This window comes from Mixophyes fleayi, chromosome 2 (assembly GCF_038048845.1).
Source record: "Mixophyes fleayi isolate aMixFle1 chromosome 2, aMixFle1.hap1, whole genome shotgun sequence".
Lineage (NCBI taxonomy): Eukaryota > Metazoa > Chordata > Amphibia > Anura > Limnodynastidae > Mixophyes > Mixophyes fleayi.
The window spans coordinates 230,592,081-230,619,255 of NC_134403.1; the positions used below are offsets into that span (position 1 = coordinate 230,592,081).

The window sequence follows — 27,175 nt, forward strand, 5'->3', positions numbered from 1 at the left end:
GAGTTTCTCAACTCCAGCCCTCAGGACCCCCCTAACAGTACATGTTTTCCATATCTCCTTGCTGGAGAACACGTGTATTCATTACTGACTGACACAGTGTAGCAGGTGGTATAATTATTTCACTGGTCACCTGGAAATCTTGCATTGTTAGTGGGTCCTGAGGACTGGAGTTGAGAAACACTGCTCTAGAGTATAACTGCCCCAAATAAATAATACCCGCATCTCTCAATTTGGAAAATCGTCTTAATTTGTATAGTTCCGGTAAAGCACTATTAGCCAATATTGGGGTATCCTCATCCAACCCAGTGGGCTGCAGCGACCTCCCCAGAACGCCCCAGATAATTAAAGCTTGCTTAAGTAATGGCGGGACTTTTTTAGTGACCTTTGTGCCCAATAGGGCCTATATGAGGGGCCTGTCAAACACCACACTATTTTTCAGGAAACTAAACGGGGTCAGGCGTCAGGGAGTCCCCAATCGAATCCCTAAGGTGAGCCAGTTGCACAGCAAAGTAGTAGGCCCTAAAGTCAGGGAGAACCAGGCCGACTGATGTTCGAGGACGACAGAGAGGTTAGTCTAACTCGCTTCTCCCCCCAGACGAGAGGACATATAGTTATTGATTTGGGAGAAGATCCTCCTTGGCAGATAAACCGGAGAGTGATGCAGTGGATACAAGAATTTCGGTTGCAGGACCATTTTGATTAAGTTAATCCTACCCGACACAGATAAAGGCAGTCTAGTCCAGGTAGATATCTTGGCCCGAAGATAAGTAATCATTGGGTCAATTTTAAGAGCTATATATTCAGTGTGTAAATTAGTGATCCATATTCCTAAATACTTAAATTTCACCGTCCATTGCTACGGGAGGGTCCAGGCAGCGCTCTCCGGGACCTCCGAACAAATGGGAAGAGTGTTAGATTTAGCCCAATTTATCTTTAGGCCAGAGAAGCCACCAAACTCCTCTACCAAAAACAGCAGAGTGGCTAGGGAAGATCCAGAATCTTGTACAAAAAGGAACATGTCGTTGGCATAAAGCGTGACCTTGTCCACCCTGTCCCCAGATTCCAGGATGTGTCCTTATCATACAGGCCAGGGGTTCTATAGCTATGGCGAACAGGACTGGCAAGAGGGTACATCCCTGCCTAGTGCTTCTACCAAGTGCAAACGGGGAAGACATAACCGTTCACACCGACTCTGGCCACTGGTGTGGAATATTGCAATTTCACCCAGGAGAAAAACTTGGAATCTATGCCAAATCTGTTCATGACTGCCCATAAATACGCACACTCTACAGAGTCAAATGTTTTGGCTGTGTCTAGGGATACTATCACTGCCCCGTTCCCGTGAACGCCGGGCATTTGCATATGGGTATAGATTTGGCAAAGGTTGATGGACGTGGACTTCCTCGGCATAAACCCTGTCTGGTCTGGATGGATCAGCTGATCAATAACCCTATTCAATCTCATAGGAAGTATTTTGGCTAAGATTTTAACGTATGTGGTCAAAAGGGAGATGGGCATATAGGATTCAGGCAGCAATCGGTCCTTGCCCGACTTGGGGATGACCACTATTACTGCCTCCGTCATGGAAGGTGGTAAAGCGGCAGCTTCATAGAAGTTATTATATTGTTCCAATGTAGGAATGAAGAAGGTACCAAACTTTTCGGACAGCTCCATGGGCAACCCGTCCACCCCCAGGGTTGCAAGGAGAGGACACTATGGCCGCCTCAAGTTCTTCTACAGTGATAGAGGCCTCAAGGGAGTTCATAGCTTCCAACGAAAGTCGGGGTAAACGCATCCGCGACAGAAAATCATCTAATTGGGGAGTGCCTTAGTCTGCCCTGGAGATGTACATATCCTCATAATAGGCTTGGAAAACTATAGCAATTTTCTCAGTCTCACATTGAGTAGTGCCTGTCCAGTCAGAGATGGCAGTTATGGTTTGGGTTTGAAATGCAGTTCTAGGCAAGTATGTCATGAGACTTCCACTCATCTCCCTGTGCGTACATAGTATGTTTAGAGAAGAGAAGCCTACGTATATACTTGTCCAACAGATAATCCGCCCAATTCTTCCTCGCATGCAACCAGGCCAGCTGATCCGCAGGGAGTCTAGTGGCCAAATATACCTGTTCCAAATCTCGGCAGGCTTGATCAAATCCTGATTCTTCTGTTCTGGAGGACTTCTTTTGTACCTCCACCCGAGTTATCAGCGTACCACGGAGGAACGCTTTAAAGGCATCCTAGAGGACCGGCAGCCTGACCGTGGTAACATATGAGAAGAACCCTTCCCAGTCGTTTGTCAAGCCTCCACCCGTTTCCATAAGAGTGAGGCAAAATGGGTTAAATTTCCAGAATCTAACTGATCATTCTCCAATACTGATGGTTGTGGCCCTTACTCCTGATGCCAGATATTCCCCTAGAAAGGTACTCGATTTCTCTAACCAACAGGGCCAACCCATTGGATGCTAAAGCCAGATCTATACGAGAAAAAAAACAAACAAACATGGTGGGATAGCGAGTAGCAGAACACTTTTTGAAAAGGGTACCAAGATCTCCAAATATCTATTAAGCCCATGTCCATTACCAGTTTGGCAAACGAGGAGGGCCTGCCACTCATCCCGGTGGCCGAATCCCAGGCGCTGTCCCTCAGCCACACCTCAAAATGGCTGATCTCTGGGCGCACACCCACCGTGGCACAAAAACCAGCCAGTTGAAGTTCCCCATGATCTCCGGGGAGGATTAGGTGGATTTCCCTCAGGTCAGCCAGCACGACTAGCGGAGGAGCCCAAGCCACAAGCCCACAACGTAGCTCTTCCACCGCCGACACTCCTCTCAGCCAGTAAAACCACTTCCCGCAGACTCAAGCCCCAGACATTCCAGGGAGCCTAATCACCCGGTGGGTGCCTGTATATTCCAGGTAGGTGCAGAGAAAAACGGATTTTTATCTCCAATATGCCAGTGAGAGTAGTGAACGCCCTACTCCATGTCCGGTCAAGCCACGCCCAGTCACAATTTTAACATTAATTTGAGGACTGGTTAGTATATTTATGTCAGTTACACCACCTGTCCTAAAAGCGGAATTTTTATGGTGCCTCGGAAGATGCTTGGGCACTAGCAATAGCCATAAGGTGAAAAAGACAGTTTATACAATGACAGATGACCAAGAGTTTATCCGTTTCATCTTTTAGTAGTTTTGCTACACACAGAACACAAACAATCTGTCAAATGCAAAATTTTCAGTGTTTCACATGTAATTTGTGAAGGTAAAAGGTCAAGCAATTCTTGCACTATTTGTTCTGAAGTGTAATGTGCATTCTTTCCAATATCGAGATGCTTTTAAGTATGTACAACCCATAGCCTTGCAATGTTCAAGCAACTTTTGCCCTATGTACGCAGTGGCAGATCGTGTTTTTTTTCTAAACACTATCTGTCCACTTTAGCTTCTCCACCTTCGTACTGCTGTCTTTAACACCCCCCCCCCCCCCCAGCTGTTTCCCCAATTCCTTGACAACTTTGCGGACCAGCTTACCTAATTTCCTATTATAGAAGTTTGATAATTGGACGAAGGTGGTAATGAATTTCTGTACACTATAAATCAGTTGTGATGCTATTAACACAACGTAATTATTATCATAGCAACATTTAAATATGTTTAATGTATGTTCTTTTAATATAAAATATAAAGTGGTGAAGAGGCTAATTAATGTTTCCAACATTTAAATTACATAGAGTTTGGTATAATTCTGTTCGCAATTGCATGAGAGCTTTTTCGGTATTATTTATGTATCTTTCACACAAACAAATGCTAGTTATAAATATCATTTTCATACACTAAATAGAAAGTCCAGAGAACCTTTATACAGGTCTAGAGGCAGGAGTCCGAGGAAGGACACCTGGCCACTTCGAGGAACACTAACCAGAAGGGTCAACCAATGGCACGTCGAGTTCTTGACCCATCAACCTATGAATGTGGACCTAACTGTGTATCTTTGTGATGTCACTGCTTTTTAAGACTGTGTATAAATGGTTCACTTCTGGCTTTGGAAACCAGAGCGTTCTGATACAACCTTGTGTTATTGCCAACAGCGCAAACGTACACATGCCAAACTATGTCTTCTAATACTTTGTGAATAAAACCCTTTGTGCTTTTGAGCCACAGCAATCGCATCAGAGAATCTTTATTGAAAGCAATACATATGACCGTAACACTATCCATCCTTTGGCCTGCCTACTCTCAAACTCGGAAATTTCAACATTCCCATTGATAATCCCTGTCTCTTCAACCACTAAACTTCTTTCACTTAATTCCTCCTTTAGTCTCTCCCAGTGAACCTCATCTCCTACCCATTGTAACACTCCCATGACATTGTCTTCTCTGCTCCATCTCTAGGTTATCCAAATCCACTCATACACAGCAACATCCAAGTACTCAACACCATCCATGTCTCATTTTCACTCAAACTACTTTCTCCTATAACTGCATTGTCCTTCCCCTTAACCAGGCTGCCTCTTTCTACAACAAAACACTCACTTCAGCCGTAGACAATACAGCTCCAGCTACCATATACAATCTTCGACGATCCAAACATCCGCCATTGTACACCAAAAAGAGCAGCTAAGTGCAAAACTGCTCCCATACTGCAGAGCGCCACTGGAGAAAATCTCGCTACTAAGCAGATTTCCTCCACTATGAAGCCATCATTTCATCTTAAAGCACCGCAGTTTCAATTGGCAAAACATACTTCACATGTCGAAAATCCATCAACTCATTTCTCTGCCCACCTGCACCTCACCACACTTCCTCCCCCTCACAGTCCATTAATTGCCACCTACTTCAAAGACAAAAAAACAAAAAATAGACTCCATTTGACAAGGTATTTCCTCATGCCAAAATCCACACTCCACCACTTTCACTCCCCAATACACCAAATTCATTTTCTGCAGTTACTGAAGATGAAGTCTCTGCACTCTTGACATCTTCGCACCCTACAATTTGTCCCCTCAAAGCTATTCCCTCTCTGCCTCTTCTCACCCACTGCATGCCCACCTCATCAACCTGTCTCTCCCCACTGGCACATTTCCAACCTCTCATCTCACCACTTGTAAAGAAACCATCTCTTTCCAACTACTGAACCCCCTATCACACACTCCTCTCACTCCATTCTTGATGCTCTACAATCAGGCTTCCAACACAAACATTCCACTAAAACTGATCTCACAAAAGTGATCAATGATCTACTTACTGCAGAGTCAAAAGGTCATTCCTCCATACACATTGTCCTGGACCTCTCTGCTGCTTTTGACACGATCAATCGTCCTCTTCTCCTACACACCCCTGTCATTCGGTACAGTTCTTTCCCGGTTCACTTCCTACAGCTTCTTTAGTGTTCATCTCCGGCACATCCTCTCTTCTACTGCCACTATTTGTTGGAGTCTCTGTTCTTGGCCCTTTAATTATTTTCCTCTGTACACCTCTTTTTCCTGGGGAATCATTTTGCCCATTACGGCCTCCAGTACCAGCTCTACGCTGATGACAGCCAAATCCATATTTCTCCCGACCTCTCCCCTTCTGAACCATCTTGTGTAACCAACTGTCTTTCTGCTATTTGCATATAGATGTCCCAATGCTACTGAAAACTCAACGGGCCTGAGTCATTAAGGAGAGCAAAGCATAAAAAAGGAGTAACTTTGAATCTGGGCAAAACCATTGTTGCATTGGAGGGGGAGGTAAATTTAAAATGTAGGCACAGATTTATAGTAGGAGTAGGGCATGTCCTAGTTCAACTTTAAATTTCAGTGTAAAAATTAAGCTAACAAGTATTTGTGTGCTAGATTAAAAAACAGCCAGTATTTATCTTATTATTTTGCACATAAATTAGTGTGCACCCCTTCCATTGTAACATGGTTTGTCCCGGAGAACATTTACTCCTTCTTGCCTTACTTGCCTTAATGACTCAGGCCCAGCATGTGCAAAACAGAGCTAATCTTCCCTCCTCCCAGTCTCTACCTTCCCTCAAGCTCCCATCACTGTCGCCACAATTTTCTCAGTCTCCCAAACCTGCTGCCTTGGCATCACACTATCAACTATAACATCTGCTTTATTCTTCACATTGAGATTCAATTGAAGTCCTGTCAACTCTACCTTAAAAACATTGCCAGAATATGCCCTTTTCTTACCAAACATGCTACCAAAACTATTATCCACTCTCTCATCATCTCTCGTCTTGACTACTAAAACCTCCTGCTATCTGGCATTCCTGACACACGTATCCCTACTTTGAGCCACCCTAAATATCGCTTAAGATCTGTTTTTCGGCTCCACCACTTTGTAAATCTCTACACTGGCTTGCTATGTTCTCCAAAATCCAATTGAAATTACTTATTCTTGCCTACAAAGCCACCACAACTCCTTCATGCATCTCGATTTTATATCAAAATACTTTCCCTCACACCTCCTCTCACTACCACCTACAAGACTTCTCCCATGCCACTCCCTACTTCTGGAATTTACTACCATACCATCAGACTTTAACAAAGCCATCAAATCTATAGAAATTCTCCATGTTTAACTCCTCTTATCCCCGATGATACTATTCACACTGATTCACTTGTACAACTGTCCCAATTTCCACTCTGATCCACATTTGCTCTTCTTGTTTCAGCTGTGCCCTCTTACATTCTGATTGTAAGCTCTCCAATGACCAGGATCCTCCATACCTTTAATTTTCATGTTTGCAATTATTTTGTATAGCTTGTATGTCCCTTTTTTATGTATGACATGTCTTTCCTACTCATTCTGGTCAGCGAGAATTTGGATTTAGTGAATCTGATATATATGGGTATATATCTAATATACAAGGTGATCAATTTAACTTACCCTAAAGGCTTTGGTTTGTGTGTATCCAGGGAATGTAACTGGCATCTTTTATTCTTCTTGCTTTTTGGAATTGCTTCAATCATATTGCTCAGTTTAGACCTATGAGGAGAAATTAAGGTAATAAGTCAAATCACACATTTTCTTTCATATTTGTGGTAACCAAAATATTTAGTTTAGAAGGCCAAAGATAAACCTAACCTGAATTCAAAAAAAGCAAAAAAAAAAAGTGACAGCAGCCTCTGGAGCCATGATACCAGGGCTCTTATTCCAGCACTCTAGCAAAGAATCACTAGATTCAGTAACCAGACACCCACCATATTCTGCAAGATGAGAAACAGACATGTGTGTAGCTATCCTGCTAATGACAAATTGGTGAATGAAGAGAAAATGTAAGCACTCGTTTATGCAAGGATTAAGGTCTCAGTAATGCCAAAGTTGCCGAAATCTTCAAATTGTACTACAGCTAAAAATGTGTTACTAGTAAACATTCAAAATGTAGTATTTGACCTCAATTACACACTTTGCACAGCAAATACATAATCAAACATTTTTTTTCATCTAACAAAAATGACCAGATTGAAAGATTATAAAAATACCTCACTAATACCCCATTTACACTGCCTCAAAAATCTAGGTTATGGTCAGTGGGAAAGGGGGAGGGGGGCTCAGTGCGTACAGGTCTAGGGGCATGTACCCAGGATTTAGGTACGGGTCTTTTGGAGAGTTATTACCAGGTCTGACCCTGGTAACCTCCATTCTGAATGGTGAGACCTGGGTTTTTCAACCCAAGTCTCACCAAAAGCTACTGAAAAGTTAAACGCAAAAAAACCATCACAAGAGGAGCCAATCAAAACTCCTCTTGTGATGTTGCCATGGAGACCTGGGCAGACCCGTGTTCACTGTAGACACTGTCTACCCGGGAATTTGCCAGGGTGTCAACCGGCAATATATCGGGGTTCAAAAACCCAGGATATTGCCAGGTCAGCGGTGTGAAAGTGGTATAACACTGAATTTTGTAGGTTAAAAAAATTAAAGTAATATAGATACTAATTATGCTAAGATTGGACTGTGTAATGAATATGTGAAGTAAATGCACAAACAAAATTTCATTTTAGATGAATCTTGTTACCAATTGCGCATTACATCTAGATGAAAAATGTCTGACAACACTGTATTATGTACTTCTTTTGGAAGTCGGGTATGTGGCAGTATGGAAAATGTATGAATGGAATTTGATAAATTTACAATCAAAGCAGTGGAAATGGCGGTATGACATAACACCAGCCCTCTTTGACCACTGGTCTAATGTATGATGCGGCTTTCCTACTGTGACTGGATCACTGATAAATAACTTACGGTTTGATTTTACTTGAAGGAAATAGCGCAGAGCACTTATTTATATAATTGCACATGCACTTATTTTTGATGTTGTGTATATTTTGAGATAGGAAATCGTTCTGAGACCAGGGTAGAAAATAGTTTTCTGCTTTAGCCTTTCTAAAAGAAATGCTTTATTTCTGATGTATATATGTGATACAATGAGCCTTTGTGGATGGAGGTCTTTTGTGTATTGGGATGTGTTTTGTATGGAAGTGTCATTGTTTGTGGGTTGTAAGGTTGATAGTGGAAACCTCCAATTAGGCATATGGGGAGGGAGTCGGATAGCAGAAAATGCCTGTTCTGGCCAAAGGTCGTTAGGGTTTGGCCTTTTGTCAGTGTTCAAACCTTTCTAAACATTGTGAACAGAATGTGACGCAGGACAACACATCGTTTCTAGACTTTCACAGAAAAGTGTAAATATTGTTAGCTTTGCAATGCATGTAAATCTATGCATTGGTAAACAGGCTACATTCGGATTCTAAAAATAGCCTGTGTCTAAACTGTATAAAAGGCACTGGCTTGTATTGAAAACTTGTTCTTGTTTCTGACCTGATCACTGGTACCTACAACCTGTGCGAGAGCAAATAAACATCTTGCTTCAAATACCTGCTTGGAAACATCTTCAATATTGCTGTATTCCTCTGACCTGCAGATTAGACCCTAAATCGAATCCGTTCTCCGTCTGTTTTTGAGGTTGGACCCAGCTTTTTCGGTAACACCGCTCTGCCTGCTACCCTACAGCCCTGGCCTATCGCACTGACTAGTGTGATAGGCAATAGAGCGCATTTGGGATAACGAAAGGGAACGGTGACAAAGTAAGCTCAGTCACTTCCCAGCAATAACAGACAGGGTGGCATAGGCAGTCCATCCTGTCACACCTACTCTACTTTTTTTTTTTTTTCTCATTTACATACTCTGCACAGTAGAAAGACAATATGATGAGGTCAATGAGAGGTATGCAAAGTCTTTATCAGTGCTATAAGGAACACACATGAATCAGAACAGTATAGGGAGTAAGTTTTTTCTTCTCACATAGGGAAGCTAGATGTGTAAAACATTTAAGAAATTCTGGATCTCCTGGATCAGGGTCAACTCCTTCTGAAAATACACAGATAAAAGCCAGAAAGAAATTGTCTGCACGCACCTATCATTGGCTTTATTTTGTTTTCCAGAAAGAAGATACTCTGCTTCATGGTGTAAAAGATAAGACCCAGAAACACCATTCTCTGACTCCATCAATGTGATTTCAGTACCAGGGGCTTCCTGTGCAGGTGAATCTGCAGCAAGGATGCAGACTTGAGGAGCAGATCATCCAGGTAATGCACTATGGAAGATCTCAATGATGTCGTCTTAACTTGCTATGATCTTCATGAAGGCTTGTGGAGCAGTGGCTAAACCGAACAAAAGGTCTCAGAATTAAAAGGGAGAATGCGGAGGTGTCCCCCACACCGGAATGTGAATATATGCGCTCTTCAGGTCTAATAATGCTAAAAATGTATTGCCCTCCATACCATTAATAACGGATCTATGATACTCCATTGTTAACCTGTACAATCGAGCTGGGTGGGAAGGAAGCTGGACAGGCAGTTTAGACATGGGCCTCTGTGGCCAGACACTCAGTGCCTGTCTTCCCCTCTGCTATCCCCCTTGTGCTGAAGAGGGCCGACCATTGAAAGAGGATTTTATGCAAAATGAGGCACAAAAAGAATTGAACCGTCGAAAGGTAGAGATACCTTGGACTCAATATTTACATCACAGGAGCATAGCAAAAGTGCTTGTCAGGCAACTACAGCCGTGACAGAAATCCTAGAGCTGTCAGAAGCTGCCTCCACAGCCACATCCAGGTATACAGAATCTGAGATGTTCAGCTAACTGAAGCAATTCCGTCTTTACTTGGTCAGACCGTAATCCCTCAACAGCCGACCAGACCAATTTCCATGGCTTTGAAAACCCACGCCGATGCTAGAGAAGGCCCAAGTGCTGCACTTGCAGCCACACATACTTTTAAAGGTTTTAAGATTTCCTGTCCGTTCCTTCCTTTAGCGAAGCTGCATCCGAAATGGAGAGAGACTTAGCCGTGCAATACTTAGCCATATCCTTCACAGCGAACTTGCGTCAAATAGTTTCTTCTCCAGCTAAGGTTGACCTTCCCTCAGGGGCTCAAATATTTTTTTTTAAATAAGGAGGTCTCGGCAGCCTGAGAATAATCCACCTTTAACATGTTTAAAGCCTGGCATTCTGCCGTAATCAGTTAAAAACATCAGCTGTTTACTCCCTTGGAGGTCAGTGTATTTTCTAAGTCTCTGAGCCTTAGGAGCCTCAAGGGGCTTCTCAGTTCGGTCCACTTATCAACTGATTAAGAAGGCAATCTCACACAAGCATGTTCTGCGATCTCGGGTGCACACAGAGTTGAGTGAGAATCACTGTCCACATCACAGGCCGCACACCGAGCAACTGAATCTCAGCTTTCTTTTGCCAATTTTAATTGGCAACAAGAACAATAGAAATACATAACCCCTCTTTCCTAAAGCTTTTGCCTTAGAACTGGACCATTTTTTCAGACAGTATATAAAAAGGAAGATTTTTACTCACCGTAAAATCGATTTCTCTTACTCCATTGGGGGACACTGCGAGACATTGGGGTATAGTAGTGGGACTAGGAGTTTAGGCACTTAACTTGTTTGATCTTCACTCTTCTCCCCTACTATGCCCCTCCTCTCCTGTAGATATCTCAGTTTTGACTAACCAAGCGAATGAGTAAGGGGAGCACTATAGGGCAAAGAATATAAGCATAAAATTCACACAACAGATCTATTTACAGAGCAAGGGAGGGTGCACAGTGTCCCCCAATGGAGTAAGAGAAAAATCTTATCTTTCCTACCATTGGGGACATACCAAAACTGCCTGTAAGGGAGGTAATGCTCTGGAACGGCTGCACGTAATACCTTGCGTCCAAAGAATTTAGAGAATGTATGGACAGATGACCATGTAGCCGCTCTCTGCATAGCTGCTCCGCTGAAGCCCCATGACGTGCTGCACAAGAAGCGCCAACAGCTCTGGTAGAGTGAGCCTTTAACGATACCAGGACAGGCAGAGATGCTAGAGTATAAGCCAGTCTAATAGTGGAAGTGGGCAAGTGACTGTTTGGAAGCCGGCCAACCCCACTTTTGAGCATTGTAAAGAACAAAGATCCTTGGTCTTAAGGACAGAGGATGTGCGGTCAACATAACACCGAAGAGCGCGAACCACATCCAGCAACAGTAACTCCTAATTTGAAAAGGATGAAGAGGAATAAGCAGGCGGAGGATAGAAAGCCGGGACCACAATCTCTTGATTTAAATGGAACCTAGACATCACCTTCGGAACAAAAGGAGGGTTTGGTGCGAAGTACCGCTCTATCTTTGTGGGAAATCAGGAAAGGCGAAGTGCAGCAAAGCACTGCTAATTCCGATACTCTACAAACTAACAAGATATCTAAGGAATACCATTTTCCAGGCAAGATGGTGCAAATCCACCGAAATCTAGAGATTTAAATGACATATGGATGAGTGTATTGAGCACCAGGTTGAGGTCCCAAGGCTCTACTGGATGAATAAAGGGATGCTGCACATGAAGGACCCCCTGGAGGAAGGTCTGAACATATCTGACTGCCGCCAGCTTCCTCTGAAAATAAAAGGAGGGCGACGAAACTTGAACCTTAAGGGAACCCAGACGGAGCAGTTTATTTAGGCCGGCTTGCAGGAAAGCCAGCAACCTTGGAAGGCTAAATTTGGATGTGTGGAAACCCTGGGCCTGACACCAAAGAATGCATGTCCTCCAAACTCAATATGTGGCCGAGGACAATTGCCTGGCCTTGATCAGAGTACCAATAACCTCTTGTGAAAAACCCTTGGCCCTGGGAATTTCAATAGCCACGCCGTCAAAGTTGCCGATCTAAATCGGGGCAGAGAAAAGGACCTGGAATGAGACTATCCAGTCGCATTGGCAGACGGAAGAGGCCACCCGCTAACAGTCTCAAAATGTCTGAGAACCATGCTCTGCGTGGCCAATGAGTGGCTACCAGAATTGCGGGAACCTGCTCTCTAACTTTTTTAGTACCCGCAAGAGCATGGGTATCGGTGGAAACAGGTACACTAGCTAGAAGTGCCATGGCATTCGTGAAAAGTGCTTGAGGGTGTCGAGCCTTTGAGCAGTACAGGGGGACTTGATGGTTTAGTCTGGATGCCATGAGATCGATCTCCGGCATGCCCTAGCGTTCTACTAGGAGGGCGAAGCTCCATTTGTTGAGAGCCCATTCACCTGGGTGAACCCATGCCTGCTGAGGAAGTCGGCCTCCCAATTTTTCACGCCTGAAATGTAAGCGGCCAATATCTGGGGTATGAGGCGCTCCACCCATACCATGATACTGGCGGTCTCACACATGGCCCCTACGCTGCAAGTTCCTCCTTGGTGATTCAGATATGCAACAGCCATGGCATTGTCTGACTGAATCTGAAGAGGCTTCCCTGCCAGAAAGCTCTGAGATGGCGCCTACATCCTGTACACCATTGAGTTCTAGGATGTTGATTGGGAGAGTGGCCTCTAGGGGTGACCAGAGGCCCGAAAATCTCAGGGACCCCGTTACTCCTCCCCAGCCTAGCAGACTTGCGTCTGTTGTAACTAAGGTCCATGGGCCGGTCTGAAGGGTCTGACCCTTGTCTATTCCTGGCGTGGTGGAATAGACAAGGGTCAGACTTTCGAAGAATCTCCTGTTGAAGAGGGCGAGAGTGGAATTGTGCAAAGGGAACGGCCTTGAACACAGACCATAGTCCCCAGGAGTTTCATGCAGCGGAGGAGAGATACCTCTTTCCGCACAAGCAGGGTCCTGGTTCTGCGCAAGAGAGTGAGGAACTTGTTTTCCTGTAAATAATCTCCCTGGGTCACTGTGTCGAACATGAGACCCAGGATGCCCATTCTCTATGCCAGAATGAGAGATGATTTGGGTAAAATCAGAATCCACCCATGAACTTCCAGAGACCGCATAGTGGTTTGGATGTGCCAAGAAAAGAGCGATGCCAACTGTGCTTTCAGAAAGAGATTATCTAGATAGGGTCCTATTGTGACTCCCTACTGTCGCAGGAGCCCCGCCATCTTGGTGAACACTCGGGGAGCAGGTAGCTAGTCCGAAAGGTAGGGCCCTGAACTGAAAGTGTGAATTTACTATCGCAGAACGGAGAAGGAAATGGTGCCCCCTCATATAGGAACGTGCATGTAGGCATCCTTGATGTCTATGGAGGCCAGAAACTCTCCCTGCTCCATTTTGAACTTTTGAGTTTTTACCTCCTTTTTCAGAGACAGCAGATTTAAAATTGGACGTAATGATCCGTCCTGTTTTGGTACTAGGAAGAGACTGCAGTAAACCCCTGACCTCTTTCCTGTGTTGGAACGGGAACAACAACACCAGGAAGCAAACCAGAATTTGCTGGCAGCCGAAGTGCCTTCATGGTGGGAACTGAACTAGGTCTATGACATAGCCCCAGGACACAATTCCTCATGTCCAAATGTCCGTGGTGGATGCCCGCCACTGGCGCTGGAGACGAAGAAGGCGTGCCCACACCACAGATTCCCGTGGGGAAAGACAGTCACGCTGCAGGCTTATCATCCGGTCTCAGGGCTCCTTGCCTAACAGCACCTCAGCCTCTGCTATACCCTCCCCTGGGGGCAGAGGACTGGCCTCTCAACGGGGTGCCGCGGCCTCAGTTAAAGAAAAGACCGAAAATGTCCTTGCCGTGGTCTACTGGAACCCATGGGAAGAGCGTTGCTCTTTCCTCCTGTCGCCACCTGAATGACCCTCTCTTGCTCTGATCCGAACAGAGTAACCCCATCAAAAGGCAAACCCTCTAGAGCTCGCTTTGAATCAGCATCCGCATGTCCAAGAGCGTAACCATAAGTTACAACAAGCTGCAATAAAGAGGGACGAGAATCTAGAATTGACGGACACAGCATCCATAGCTGCCTGGCCTACATAATCAGAAGTCTCCAGAATATGCTCGGCCAAGGAGTGAAGTTCCGTACGTGGGACGTTATCCTGAATGCCTCCAACTGCTCAGCCCATAGCTGAATAGCATTGTTGGCCTAGGCCGCCATAGTGGGTCTAAACATACTGCCTGATGCCACAAGCTGAACGGAGGACCTGATCGCACTTTTTATCTGTGGGATCCCTCAGTGAAACTCACTCCTGGGTGGGAATCGCTGAAGAAAAGGACAAACCTGCTATAGGGGTGTCAACTCTGGGGGAGGTCTCCCACTTAACGGAACCCTCTAGCGGGAAAGGGTAAAGAGAATTAAATCTGCCCGGCATCATAAACTGCTTATTTGGCCTCAGCCAGAAGTCGGCTACCATCTCCATCATCTGAGGAGATGTTGGGAAAGCCGCCACCTGCGCTTTGGTATTTTTAAACAAAGAGAACCCAGAGGGGGGCGTGGGTTCTGGATCTGCAAAATCTAAAGTATGTCCGATACCCAAAATGAGATCATCAACATTATGGGCAGGGCCAGAATCTACAGAAGCGAGTCATCTTCCTGCAGATCAGTGTTTAATTCACACTCCTCTTAACTTTAGATAGGTCTGAGAGCTAGAGTCTAGAGCTAGAATATGACTACAAACATGAAAAATACTAAAAACTAATACAAGTATAGGCAGGAGCCTATATCGAAGTGACCTATCTCCTAGGCACTTAAAAAAACAAACTGGAGGTATCTACAGGAAAGGAGGGGCATAGTAGGGGAGGAGTGTGAAGATCAAACAAGTTGATAACTGCCTAAACTCCAAGTCAAATTACTATACCCCAATGTCTCGCAGTGTAAAGTCACGGGCCAAAGGCAAATATGGAAGAAAGGGGGGGGGAGAAAGGTATACACCTCTTTCCTTTATATTTGCTCCAATACTTACACATCAAAACAATGACTTGCACACTTCTGTAGCTTTTAAAAGGACATTATACTAAAGCATTTAATATTTGTTGTGTGGAATAGAACATAATTTAAAAGGTCCATAAATTTCATAAAATTTCTGCTACTGTAATTTAAACGAGCCAACGAACCATACTGGATGCTCATGCCAATCTTTATGAGGATTATCAGAAAGATTACAGTACTAGCTGAAAACAAATATGCCAGAGTACAGAAAACTATGTATAAAATTATATACGAGTTCTTTGCCACTTTATCCACCACAACATGTATGGCGAAATAAAGACATCTTGGGAAAGATTTAATAAAGGGCGGTGTGATAGGATCGACCGCCTATGCCACCCTGTCGTTGCTGGGAACCGGCTGGGCTTACTGTGCCAACATCCCCTTTAGTTATTCCGAAAACGCCCCTCCTGCCACAGTAGGAGGAGCCTGCTGCAAGCACTGGGCTCCTTTATGGCGCCCAGAACCACGTTCCTTTTGGGTAACAGTCACTGCTACTGTACTCCCGTGCTGGTACACCTGGGCTGGTGCCCCTGACCGCTTGCTATGGATCAGGGTGCTGTGTATGGATCCCCCTGGCCAGCTGCTGGGTAGCAGCAGAGCGGCGATACTGAAGAGCTGGGTCCAACCTCAGAAACAGCCAGAGAACGGATTAGATTTAGGGTCTAATCTGCAGGTCACAGGATTACAGCAATATTGAAGAAGTTGTCAGGCAGGGTCTTGAAGCAAAGAGTGATGTTTTATTTCGCTCAGGTGCCCTGACAAAGACAGTTCCACTGATTAAAGGCATCAGTGGTCAGGTCAGATGGAACATCAGAATAATACATTTCAGTGTACAAGGCAGTGCTTTTTATACAGTTTGGACACAGCCTCAAAGGGTAAGTCAGCCCCCTTGCGGTCTGAGTTATTTTTAGAGCCAGGATACCATTTGTTCACACAAACATGGATTTACATGCATTGCAAAGCTAACAATATTTACACTTATCTGTGAAATTTCTGAAAATGCTGTAATGTCTTGTTTTTAAATGCAGGAAATGTAGTAGTAAGCCTAATTACATCTTGCTATGACCCTCACACATCAAAAAAAGGTCTAATTAGCAGGAGTCCTTTCTTCCAACAGTTGCAGAATACACATTTCCTCCAAAAGAAGGTACAAACCCCAAACAAGCCATTTCCCCACATCACAATACACAAAATATTTCCACCCACAAAGGCTTATTGTATCAGATATATACACATCAGAAATAAGGCATTTCCTCTAGAAAGGTTAAAACAGCAGAAAAATAATTTTCTCCCCCTGGTCTCAGAAATTAAAGATTTCCCTTACCAAAATATACACAATATCAAAAAATAAGTGCATGTGCAATTATATAAATAAGCGCCCTGCGCTATATCCTTTAAACTTATACCATAAGTTACTTATAAGTGATCCAGACACAGGCGGTATCTGGTGTAGTTTGAAAACAGCCACACATCAGATTAGTTTTTCAGTTGCAAACTGCTGGATTTACTATTCTGTATTTTGGAGGCTAAAAACATAAGCCACACCTATAGTGTGGCGATTTGTAGATTCCTAAAACACAAGTCGTTTAGTGCAGTTATATTATAAAACATCTAGTTTTACGCCTGCTGTTACCTGGAGCTTAACACATTCATCATTTCTCATGCATCTGGGTATGCCTCAAGAGCAGCCAATGGGTATTTTTCGCTCCTCTGGGATTTAAAGATTCCAATTGGATTACAGCATAAGATTTTAGGAAAGTATGGAGGCAATTTTTTTTTATTATTGTTTTTTTTTTTAAAGTAGTCACAAGTACTTAAAATTAAAACAGGGGACACAACTATGTATTTTTAACAAGAGGACAATATTTGTTATTTTATTATACCCACAGACCAGAGTTTCCAGAAGACAGCCACTGCTAATAGCACCGAGCTTGTAGGAAAAACACACCCACCAATCTTCCCTTTATAAAATGTGTTACAGGTTAATCAAAGAAAGCAAATGAATTAAGCAACTTACCCACACACATAAAATAGTGTGTACAGCTTTCTTGCATCAGTCATGCAACTGTGGGAAAGAGTAAGTACACCCTTAGCACCCACGGAAAGAGGGTCCAACGCTGGATTTCCAGACTCCATAAGCTGAGTAAAAAGGCGCTCAACACTTCTCCGACAACCAACACACGGGACAAGCTGAGACAGTGCATTGAAGACTTCTCGCGATGTGACCATCATGGCAATACCCAAATCTTGCTCTTTCAGCGTGTCGTGGCGCTAGAAGACATACAAAGATTAGTTTTAAGATTTGACATTCTGTGCCATCATTTACCTATTTTTATAAGCATCGACATTAGCAACTAGCACAAAAAAATAAAAAAAATAAATTGATTGTACAGTAAGTTTTGAACGGATTTCATCTCCTCCTCAAACTTCGTTTTTGATCTGCCAACTTATAACCCTGAACCATCTCCTCTGTTAATCAGCGTGCATGATTCCTCAGCAACTCCCCACTTGCAACAGATGATTCAGAGACTTCTAATGAAAACACTATTTTCCAGCCTGATGTTGAAGTTGAAAAACTGGATGTAGTCATTTCAATTATTAATGATTGGAATGGTTTTTCCGTGCGATTGGTACACTTGAACTGACCTATGGACCAGCATTCTACTGGAACATCATAAACCCTGGACAAATGAAGACAGAGTTTATCTTTGTATACATTGTGACATCACGGTTTTGTTTTTTACCAGGATCCAAGGGGTGCTTGCGTAATGTATTTGGTTATACCTTTTCTACTTTGTGAAAGAATTTCTAGGTCCTCAGTGTTGATGGTAATAATGATATGTGAAGGAGTTAAAAATCTTGGTATTTGCCTTAAAAATACATTCAGTGTAATCAGCAGCTCCAGCCTTGACCTATCTTAAAGACCCCGGATGGAGGCCTAGCACATTGGATAATGGATGATGACATTGGGAGTACTGGCTCCAGTGAAAGTTGATAAGAACCCATAAAAAGGGACATGAAGAGAACGAACTAGCTTTTTTAGAAGATTTATATTTACTCAGGAAAATTTCAATCATGTGTTCCTATTCTATAACCAGATCAAACGCTTTTTCATGTATAAATGTATCCCACAAATAAATGAGCACAGCTCAGTTCTATCTTGACATTGGCATGTCTGTGTCTTGATTACAGATCTCCTGGTTAACCAGCATCTTATCTCACCGATATCTGAAGGGACTTGATAAAGGAGAGGTAAAATTACCCTAACATTACGTGGGGGCTCGAATAGCCGGGATCTCGGACAACCTATACAGATGACAAATAACGCTTGCAGCATCAGCTAGAATCACGGACAGCTCAAACCCGTACGGTGAGTAAATTCAGCTGTGATTTTTCCACTGATTTACTCTCTGTCCAGCATTCTTGTTGTGTGTCTAAAAGCTGTTCATCTGCATATGGTAAGAGATTTCCTGAACCCAGATATCTGATTGAGAGCATAAAAAGCGCTAACTATATGGTTGAATTTACTCACGATTGCATTTTAATAATTCATTTTTTTTATTGCTCAGACTGTTCATGTGCTGGTATACTTAGAAAGCATTCTGCTGATACTGTTCTACACTGGAAGCTGTAATTGATAGAACTGTTTTTGAATGTTTTGTGGATGCAAAGCAATATTATTGTATGTTAAATGTGCATTTAAATAAGGATATATATTGCAGCAAAATATAGGGTATTTTTGGTCTCAAGTGTTACTATATTGGCAAGTTAACCACATACCCATTGACGGGAAGCCTATCTGTCTGTACAGTATAAAGAAATTACCACCTGGGTTACGTAATGAAATTGTAAAAGGATATTCTGGTGATTATGAAATAAGAAAGCAAAAATGGTTACAGCTGCAACAGAGATTTGCACAATTATTATTGTTTGTTTTCCCATTATATTTCTTTGTATAGTATGCAAATATTTTTCAGCCAGAATAGAAGGCATTAAGAGGTTTTTGACCGGTGGTATTGAGGTATAATTCTCTGTAAAATACAGATAACTGCTATAAGAGTGCATGCGGTAAAGCAACCCAACAGTACAGTATATTCAGAAATTGATCAATTCTGAATACTAGGGTGCACAGGGCTAGCAGGGTTGTTGGGTTTATAAAACCCAACACCCAACAAAGGTACAGGAATACAGAGAAGTAAAGAAATTACTAAAAAAAACAAAAAACAACAGCAAATATTTAAAAACAAATATTTGACAGAGCAGGTTTCCCATTAGAGGGCAAACTAGAGCCAGAAAAGTGGAAAAGGTTTCAAAACACCAATAAAGCATGGATAAGCAGAAAAGGACAAGCAGATGTGGTTAACATGTGGTATACATTATCATTAGAGATGAGAAAAATGAAAAGAAGAAAGGATGCACACATAGGTACAGGTCTATTCGACATGCCACCACCTTATGTGGACCCTACAGCTCCACCGAAGAAACCAGACAATAGACCAGATACAGCACCAGTACCTCAACAGGCAGGTCACATAGTGCAGTTAGCAGCACAAAAAGGGGCATTTACAATTAGAAACTCATTCAGTTACCCCAGTGGATGCAGGTAACACTCCATCAATCACGTTTCAAACCCCAAGTCAAATCCCTTCTCAGTCTGCTAATAATGAAATAAATGATTATCCTGAGTGACAGTGTTTGCAATGTGGAATCTGTACAAGGAGGTGCATTAGATAATTCTTGCAGGAGAAAGGAAAATGTTTCCAAGATACCAATGATGGTAAGCCGGTTGAAGGATCACAATATCAGTCCATTAAGAGAAACAACAAATCAGAGGGTGAGAAGGAGAATAACATTGGAAAAGCAGGTATTGCATGCTCACACTAATATGTATCCAGTCAGAATACAAAGGGTGCCTAACCCAAATTTTTGATGCCAATACTGCCGAAGGTGCCAATAATAGGAGTGATGACTCAAATAATGGGGTTAACAGCAAGAGCGCCAGAAGGTGACAGGGGGCTATTACTCATCCTGCACCCCCTATAGAAGAAATAAATATGTATAACAGTGGTCTTGAATATCTAGCCAGAATACAATGGCAGTGTAATGAAAAAAAATTAAAAGCACCAGCAGCACCAGACATAAGAGAAATGATTCAGTAAGGATGTATTTGGATAAATTAACGACCTAACAAAATGATGATGGTTTTTCTACAGAAACCCCAGATGGTCAAAGAATGTTAAAGACAAAGTTTTTGAATGGTTTAAAGAATGAGGTAAGAAGCCAACTCTTTACAGTCATACCTGAGGCATGGTCTATGAAAATGTCATCTTTGCTATAGATACTTGAAGGACCAGGAAGCAGAAAAAACGTGATTTATACTTACGATAAATCTTTTTCTCTGAGTCCATCTGGGGGACACTCCTTAACCATGGGGTTGAGTCGGGGGGAGGAGTCTGGCACCCAAAGAGTTAACTTTTTTCAGCTGACAGCATATCACCCCTGCCAATTCCCACATACCTCAGTTTGATTACAAAGCCATTAGGAAGATAGGCCAATCAACCAAGACACACCACTCAGAGGGGGGAGTGGAGACAAAACAACGAAAAGACGGGGGGGGGGGAAATCGGAGTGTCCCCCAGATGGACTCAGAGAAAAAGATTTATCGTAAGTATAAATCCCGTTTTCTCTTTCATCCATCTGGGGGACACTCCTTAACCATGGAGACTTACAAAAGCAATCCCTCTGAAGGGTGGGACCGCTCTGATCTCCTTGCACGTAGAACACTACGGCTAAAGGAGGCGTCCCCAGACGCAAATATATTAAATTGGTAGAATTTCGTAAAGGTATGGACCGAGGACCAGGTGGCTGCTCTGCACAGCTGGTCCGCCGTGGCTCCATTACGAGCCGCCCAAGACGCCCCAACCGACAGGGTAGAATGGGCAACAATACGTTTCGGCACAGGGAGATTAATACTTTGGACATAAGCCTCCCTGATAGTCAGGGTAAGCCATCTGGCAATAGTTTGCTTAGATGCTGGCCATCCCCGTTTGGAAAAGTCAAACAACACAAATAAGAGATCTGCAAAGATACGTAAGACAGTCTCTAACATATATACGTAATGCCCTCACTACGTGCAAATATTTATTTGTCTTTGTTCCAGGAGTCTGAGGGTCCTCTCTCTACGGGACCCTGTAGGGCAGGTTTTACCTGCAGCCTAAAGGCCTTGCTAGGACGTCCCTTACCAGTGGATCCCTTGTTCTTGCGCAGAACTCTGGGACTTCCCTGTCTTTTGTTCGGTTCTTGTCCAGCAACCACCAGCTGAGGAGCTACCTCCTCCACTGGTACCTTGAACACGGGAATGCTCCTCTGGGGTGGGACCCTGCCCAGGGTAAGGTCGCAAAAGATGTCACCATCTTTCCCAGCAGCTTCAAAGACCTGGCTACTGACAGCCTCTTGTCTGACAGGATCCTGCCTGTCCACTCTCCTCTATATAGAGAGTATAAGGTATAATTAATCAAGCTGAAAGGCTGCAGCAGGTTTTTCAGTAATGACTGCATTTAGCACAGAACACCTGGGCCCATTTAGCATTACATTTGGAACAGACAATATGTTTGGCACACCCAAACACTTCCACAACCTTTATCAGAAAATACAGACTAGGTTATTTAACATATCATAGTATTTCTGGTTAAATAAGACAGGTTTGGAGAACTTTATAGTTTTCCTTAAACACAGTTCTCTCAACACCTCATAGTCTTATAATACACATGCATACACAGAAGAAACAAAGTGATACTTAGCGTGGAAGATATGTGTCAACAGTGCACTTCTCTCCAAATGACTGTTGCATCTGTCCTCCTTTTGAACTTTGGCGCCAAAAGGGATCTTCCACGTGCTCACTGAGCAGGGGGGAAGCGGTGTTCCTCAAACACATTCCCCTTCCACTGGCTCTTCTTCTGTGTTGTTTACTTTAACAGCGTTTTGCCCTTTCTCTTATATTAGGGGAAAACCTGTTAGAATGTGTTCCCCGCTAGCGCTATTCAAAGCGCGCCATCCTCAAGAATTCACTGCCATCCCCATGGGAGGAGGAACTTTGTATACTCCATCTGGCTTCCAGGGAACCTCAGCAGTAAAGGCGCTCTCTGCCTAATGGCAGCGCCCGTCCTGCATCAGCGGGGAGAGTCTCTTGCCGACTGCTTCCCGCTGTGAGAAGCGCTTCTTACCGCTCTGTCAGCGGGGCCGAGCGTCCAAATCCAAGCTCCAAGCAGCACCGAAGAAGGTAAATTTTCTTAGAAAACTGCATTTCATAGGGCACTAAACATCTGACGCCAAAGAGTACAAGCAATACAACAGGTAAAAACACCTTTTAGCAGCCAGACTCACCAAGTGCGAGGTAGCATTGTTAAGTGCTTCACATGTCACAATCAGACGGTGCACAGTATTACCGTGTATATACTCGAGTATAAGTCGACCCGAATATAAGCCGAGGCACCTAATTTTACCACAAAAAAACTGGGAAAACTTATTGACTCGAGTATAAGCCTAGGGAGGGAAATGCAGCGGTTACTGGTAATTTTTTTTTAACTTTACTTTTATACATTCAGCTGAGACCCCATGCTTCCATTACAGTGGAAGCACATTCATTAGAAGCAGCGGGATTGTGGGTTAAAGTGCTGGGCAAGGAAATGGATAATACACTGGATAAATGCAGTGGTATACAGTAAAACAGTATGTGAAAACAAGCAAGTAATACTGCTACTGAAATAGTAATTGGATGTGCCGATAAACAGATGGATCTGCAGTACTTGTGTCTGCAGGGTAGGCGTTATAGGTGCACAGTGCAATAGTGTTCAAAGTGGAATAATGTTCAAAAGGTAGTGACTTCCAGTCTTGCAGGTGTGGCGATATTGTGCAATTACCTTTTAGATGGTAGTAAATGCGCTTAAGCTACCATCATGCGGGATGCCTTGGATGCTGTGTAGGGTCCTGTAGAGGCTGTGTGTGGTGTGAACCGGTCTGCCCGTGGACGACTAATACCAAATTTGACCTCTGCGCACTGACTTTATCAACTTACAAGAGAATTGGCGTGCAGCTGCATAGGAGATCCCACCCTCTTAAATAAATACAAATGGATAAACACTGCAGCGCTCAGCCAATCTCCAACACCTCCCAACAAAAGGGTAAACTCACTTATACTATAAAAAATTATACATGTACATCGACAGTGTCCACATATAGAATAGTCCTCAATTGTGTTCTGCTCTACTCCATATCGACTTTTGCAGCCTGTAATGTATTCACACCTCTCCGATAACACTCCCGTTCCATATAAATCAAATTCACAACTGTAAGTCTTCAAGCCAAGTAAATCAAAAACTAACATCCGTTACTCACATGTATGTTTATGAAGGTTCAATTCCGTCCGGTGCCAAGACCCTGTCACTGCAAAGTCCCAGTCTCCACAGGATATTGTCTGCAGTGCCCACAATCCCTTAGACGATAACGTCCACTGTTTCAAACGATGTGAGTCTACAGAGTTCCGCTAATCTCCTAGAGATTACCCCTCTTTCTGTTCGACGGAGTAAGGAGGCGGGATTTAAACTCAAGATAACTATTAGATTCTGTTATAATGACAGCTACGTAGCTGCGTTGTGTGACCTCTCTGCTGCCTGTTTCCGATGAGCGCTGCTGGCCGCGCATACGCGGTATGTGAAACTCGGGGGTATAGAGTAAAACAGTGTGGTCCTGGAGCATCACTCGAGTATAAGCCGAGGGGGGACTTTTCAGCACAAAAAATGTGCTGAAAAACTCGGCTTATACTCAAGTATATACGGTAAATCCACCAACATTGTTACCCCTAATGTATGAATCTCAAGATTCAAAAGGAGGGAATAATAGTGAACAAGAGCCGTCAGAAGAAAGACATTGTGATAGTGAAGGTGATCACAATGAATTGGGTGAAAAAATTAACCACATTTTTTCTTTTTCACATGATTGCCTCGCTCTTATGGATATCGAAGCACAAACTCTTCCAAATGTTACCGACTCTCCCTTGTCCAATGCTGTGTATGAACTTTTTGTAGATGGTTCCAGGTATTATGATAACGGATCACCATTTATAGGATAAGCGGTGACTACAGAAAATGAAGTAGTTGACTCAGGACCACTATCATCGATACTGTCAGCACAAGCTGCTGAACTGATAGCACTGACCAAGGCATTGGAATATGCAGAAGGAACCACTGCCAATATCTACACGGATTCCAGGCATGCTTGGGGAGTGACGCAGGACTTTGGTCCAATATGGAAGAGCAGAGATTTCAAGACCTCTACTGGTAAGGAAATACAGCATGCCAGTCTAATAAGAAACTTGTTTAGAGCATTGCAATTGCCACACAAGGTTGCCGTAATTAAAATAGAAGCACACACAAGGAATGAGACTTTTGTTTCAAAAGGGAACACGTTGCGCAGATGCAGAAGCAAAAAAAGGCGGCTAAGAGAAAGCCCGAAAGAGAAGTATACACAGTACAGAAAGAAATGTGACTACACTGATCTAAAAAGTTTCAACAAACAGGACCATTGGAGAAAGGATGGAAACGATTAGGAGCACAAGAAGATTGTGTTGGTATGTGGAAACTGAATGATAAACTTTGTCTTCCACTGGTTTTGTTCCCTCCCATGTTACAGATAGCTCATGGACAGCCACACCTGGGGAAGGAACAGATGACCAATGTGGTCCATCAGCATTGGATAGCTCCAGGATTTAATAAAGCTGCTACAGACTATGTTCAGGCCTGCTGGATCTGTGGAACTTCAAATCCAGGAAAAAGGGTAAAAACGTCACAAGGTACAACTTCAAAAGCCTTTTATCATTTTCAAAGACTACAGATAGACTATATACCATAGCCTAAATCTGGAATATATGAATATGTCCTAGTCTGTACAGATCTTTTCAGTAAATGGCCGGAGACTTGGCCAGTAGCCAAGGCAACAGCAAAAGCAACTGCGTAAAAACTGATTGGTGAGATTGTGTGCAGGTATGGTGTTCCTGAGGTAATTGAATCAGATAGATGAACACACTTCACAGGGGAAATAATGCAACACATAATGACAGATCTAGGCATACGGCAAGCTTTTCATGTGCCGTACAGACCACAGGATAGTGGGCGAGTAGAAAGGTTGAAAGGGACATTGAAACTGAAGATACAGAAAATCATAGCTGAAATAAAAATTTTTTAAAAAAAAACATGCCCAAAATGCCTGCCCATAGCCTTGTTCAGTGTAAGAACTGTGCCAAATAGGAATAGCAAGCGGTCTCCTTATGAAATACTTTTTGGAACACTACCAAAGACAGGGTGTTATTATCCACAGCAATTACAACATAAACATGGAGATTTGACTAGCTATATGAGAAGTCTAACTGACCATTTGAACTATTTGTATGTTCTAGCATTTTCTTCACTTCCAGAGTCCGATTCAGACCTACAGCCGCATAAGCTGAAACCTGGCAATTGGGTGTACTTAAAGAAACACGTGAGGAGACCTTTTGAACCAAGGTTCGAGGGTCCGTATCAGGTCTTGCTGACCACGCCCACATCAGTGAAACTCCAGAACCAAGACTCCTGGGTGCACGCATCACACTGCAAGATGACGCTGGTCACATAACCTAGATCTCTGTGATAACACAGACATGGGACCTGTTTGCCCACAACAAACTGCAGTTGAACCATGTATGCTGCAGCATAACACTAGTGTTTGTGTATGGTCATTACACCCAAAGGAATATGAGACACTAATAAAAGGTAGCCCCTCAAATGGTCTGCATAATCACATATGATGAAAAAATACTAACCTACGGGCTGACCTACCCATTTTCAGGGTGTCTGATGAATATAACACATTTACAATGGCAAGGGAAAGTGTTGATATTTTATAAAGACCAAATGTCACAGGTAGACAACATGTTTAAGTATAATAGCCTAAGTCTGCCTCAGTTAACCTTAAATATAGAGGAAATGGTAAAAATTATAAATGTAACAAGAATGCTGAGTGAAAATTTGAAGCAGATAAACTATACTAACAATCATGCAAAAATGGTAACGGTTATAGAAGGTAATGAATTAAAAGCTTTAGCCACCAACCTGAAGGATGATTTAGAGAAATCTTGGTAGTATCTATTTACCGGATCATCTCCATCTATGACTGGTATACTTAACTTATTAGTACACCCACTACTCATTATCACTGTGGTATTGATCATATTGATAGGATGGAACTGGTATATGTCATGTATGTTCAGAAAAGATATACAGAGATTATAGCAGAGGCATGAAGAAAAGATACTTTTTGATTAAACAGGGGCAGAAGTGCTGATATCTCTACTCGGTCCTGGGTGAATGGTGAAAGACCCTTGCTTTCTCACAAGAGACTGTACAAAAGTAGTCTGGGCTGCGTTAGGTGTCACCATTTCAGGCCTTAACATTTTTAACCTTTTATATATATTATTAAAAGGTGGGAGATTGTGAAAGAATTTCTAGGTCCTCAGTGTTGATGGTAATAATGATATGTGAAGGAGTTAAAAATCTTGGTATTTGCCTTAAAAATACATTCAGTGTAATCAGCAGCTCCAGCCTTGACCTATCTTAAAGACCCCATATGGAGGCCTAGCACATTGGATAATGGATGATGACATTGGGAGTACTGGCTCCAGTGAAAGTTGATAAGAACCCAAAAAAATTGACATGAAGAGAACTAACTATCTTTGTCAGAAGATTTATATTTACTCAGGAAAATATCAATCATGTGTTTCTATTCTATAACCAGATCCAACACTTTTTCATGTATAAATGTATCCCACAAATAAATGAGCACAGCTCAGTTCTATCTTGACATTGGCATGTCTGTGTCTTGATTACAGATCTCCTGGTTAACCAGCATCTTATCTCACCGATATCTGAAGGTACT

At 43.0% G+C, this 27,175-nt stretch overlaps 1 protein-coding gene across 2 annotated transcripts in view; it reads right to left on the minus strand.

The window, feature by feature from the left end:
- Nucleotides 1-27,175, minus strand: part of GGNBP2 (gametogenetin binding protein 2) — a 57,181-nt gene that overhangs the window by 16,976 nt on the left and 13,030 nt on the right. For both annotated transcript variants that reach the window (XM_075195593.1, XM_075195592.1), the window contains exons 3-4: nt 17,229-17,482; nt 6,875-6,973 (exon numbers count right to left, since the gene is read on the minus strand). In XM_075195593.1, the coding sequence (XP_075051694.1) occupies nt 6,875-6,973; nt 17,229-17,482 (353 nt within the window). The remainder of the gene's footprint in view (nt 1-6,874; nt 6,974-17,228; nt 17,483-27,175) is intronic.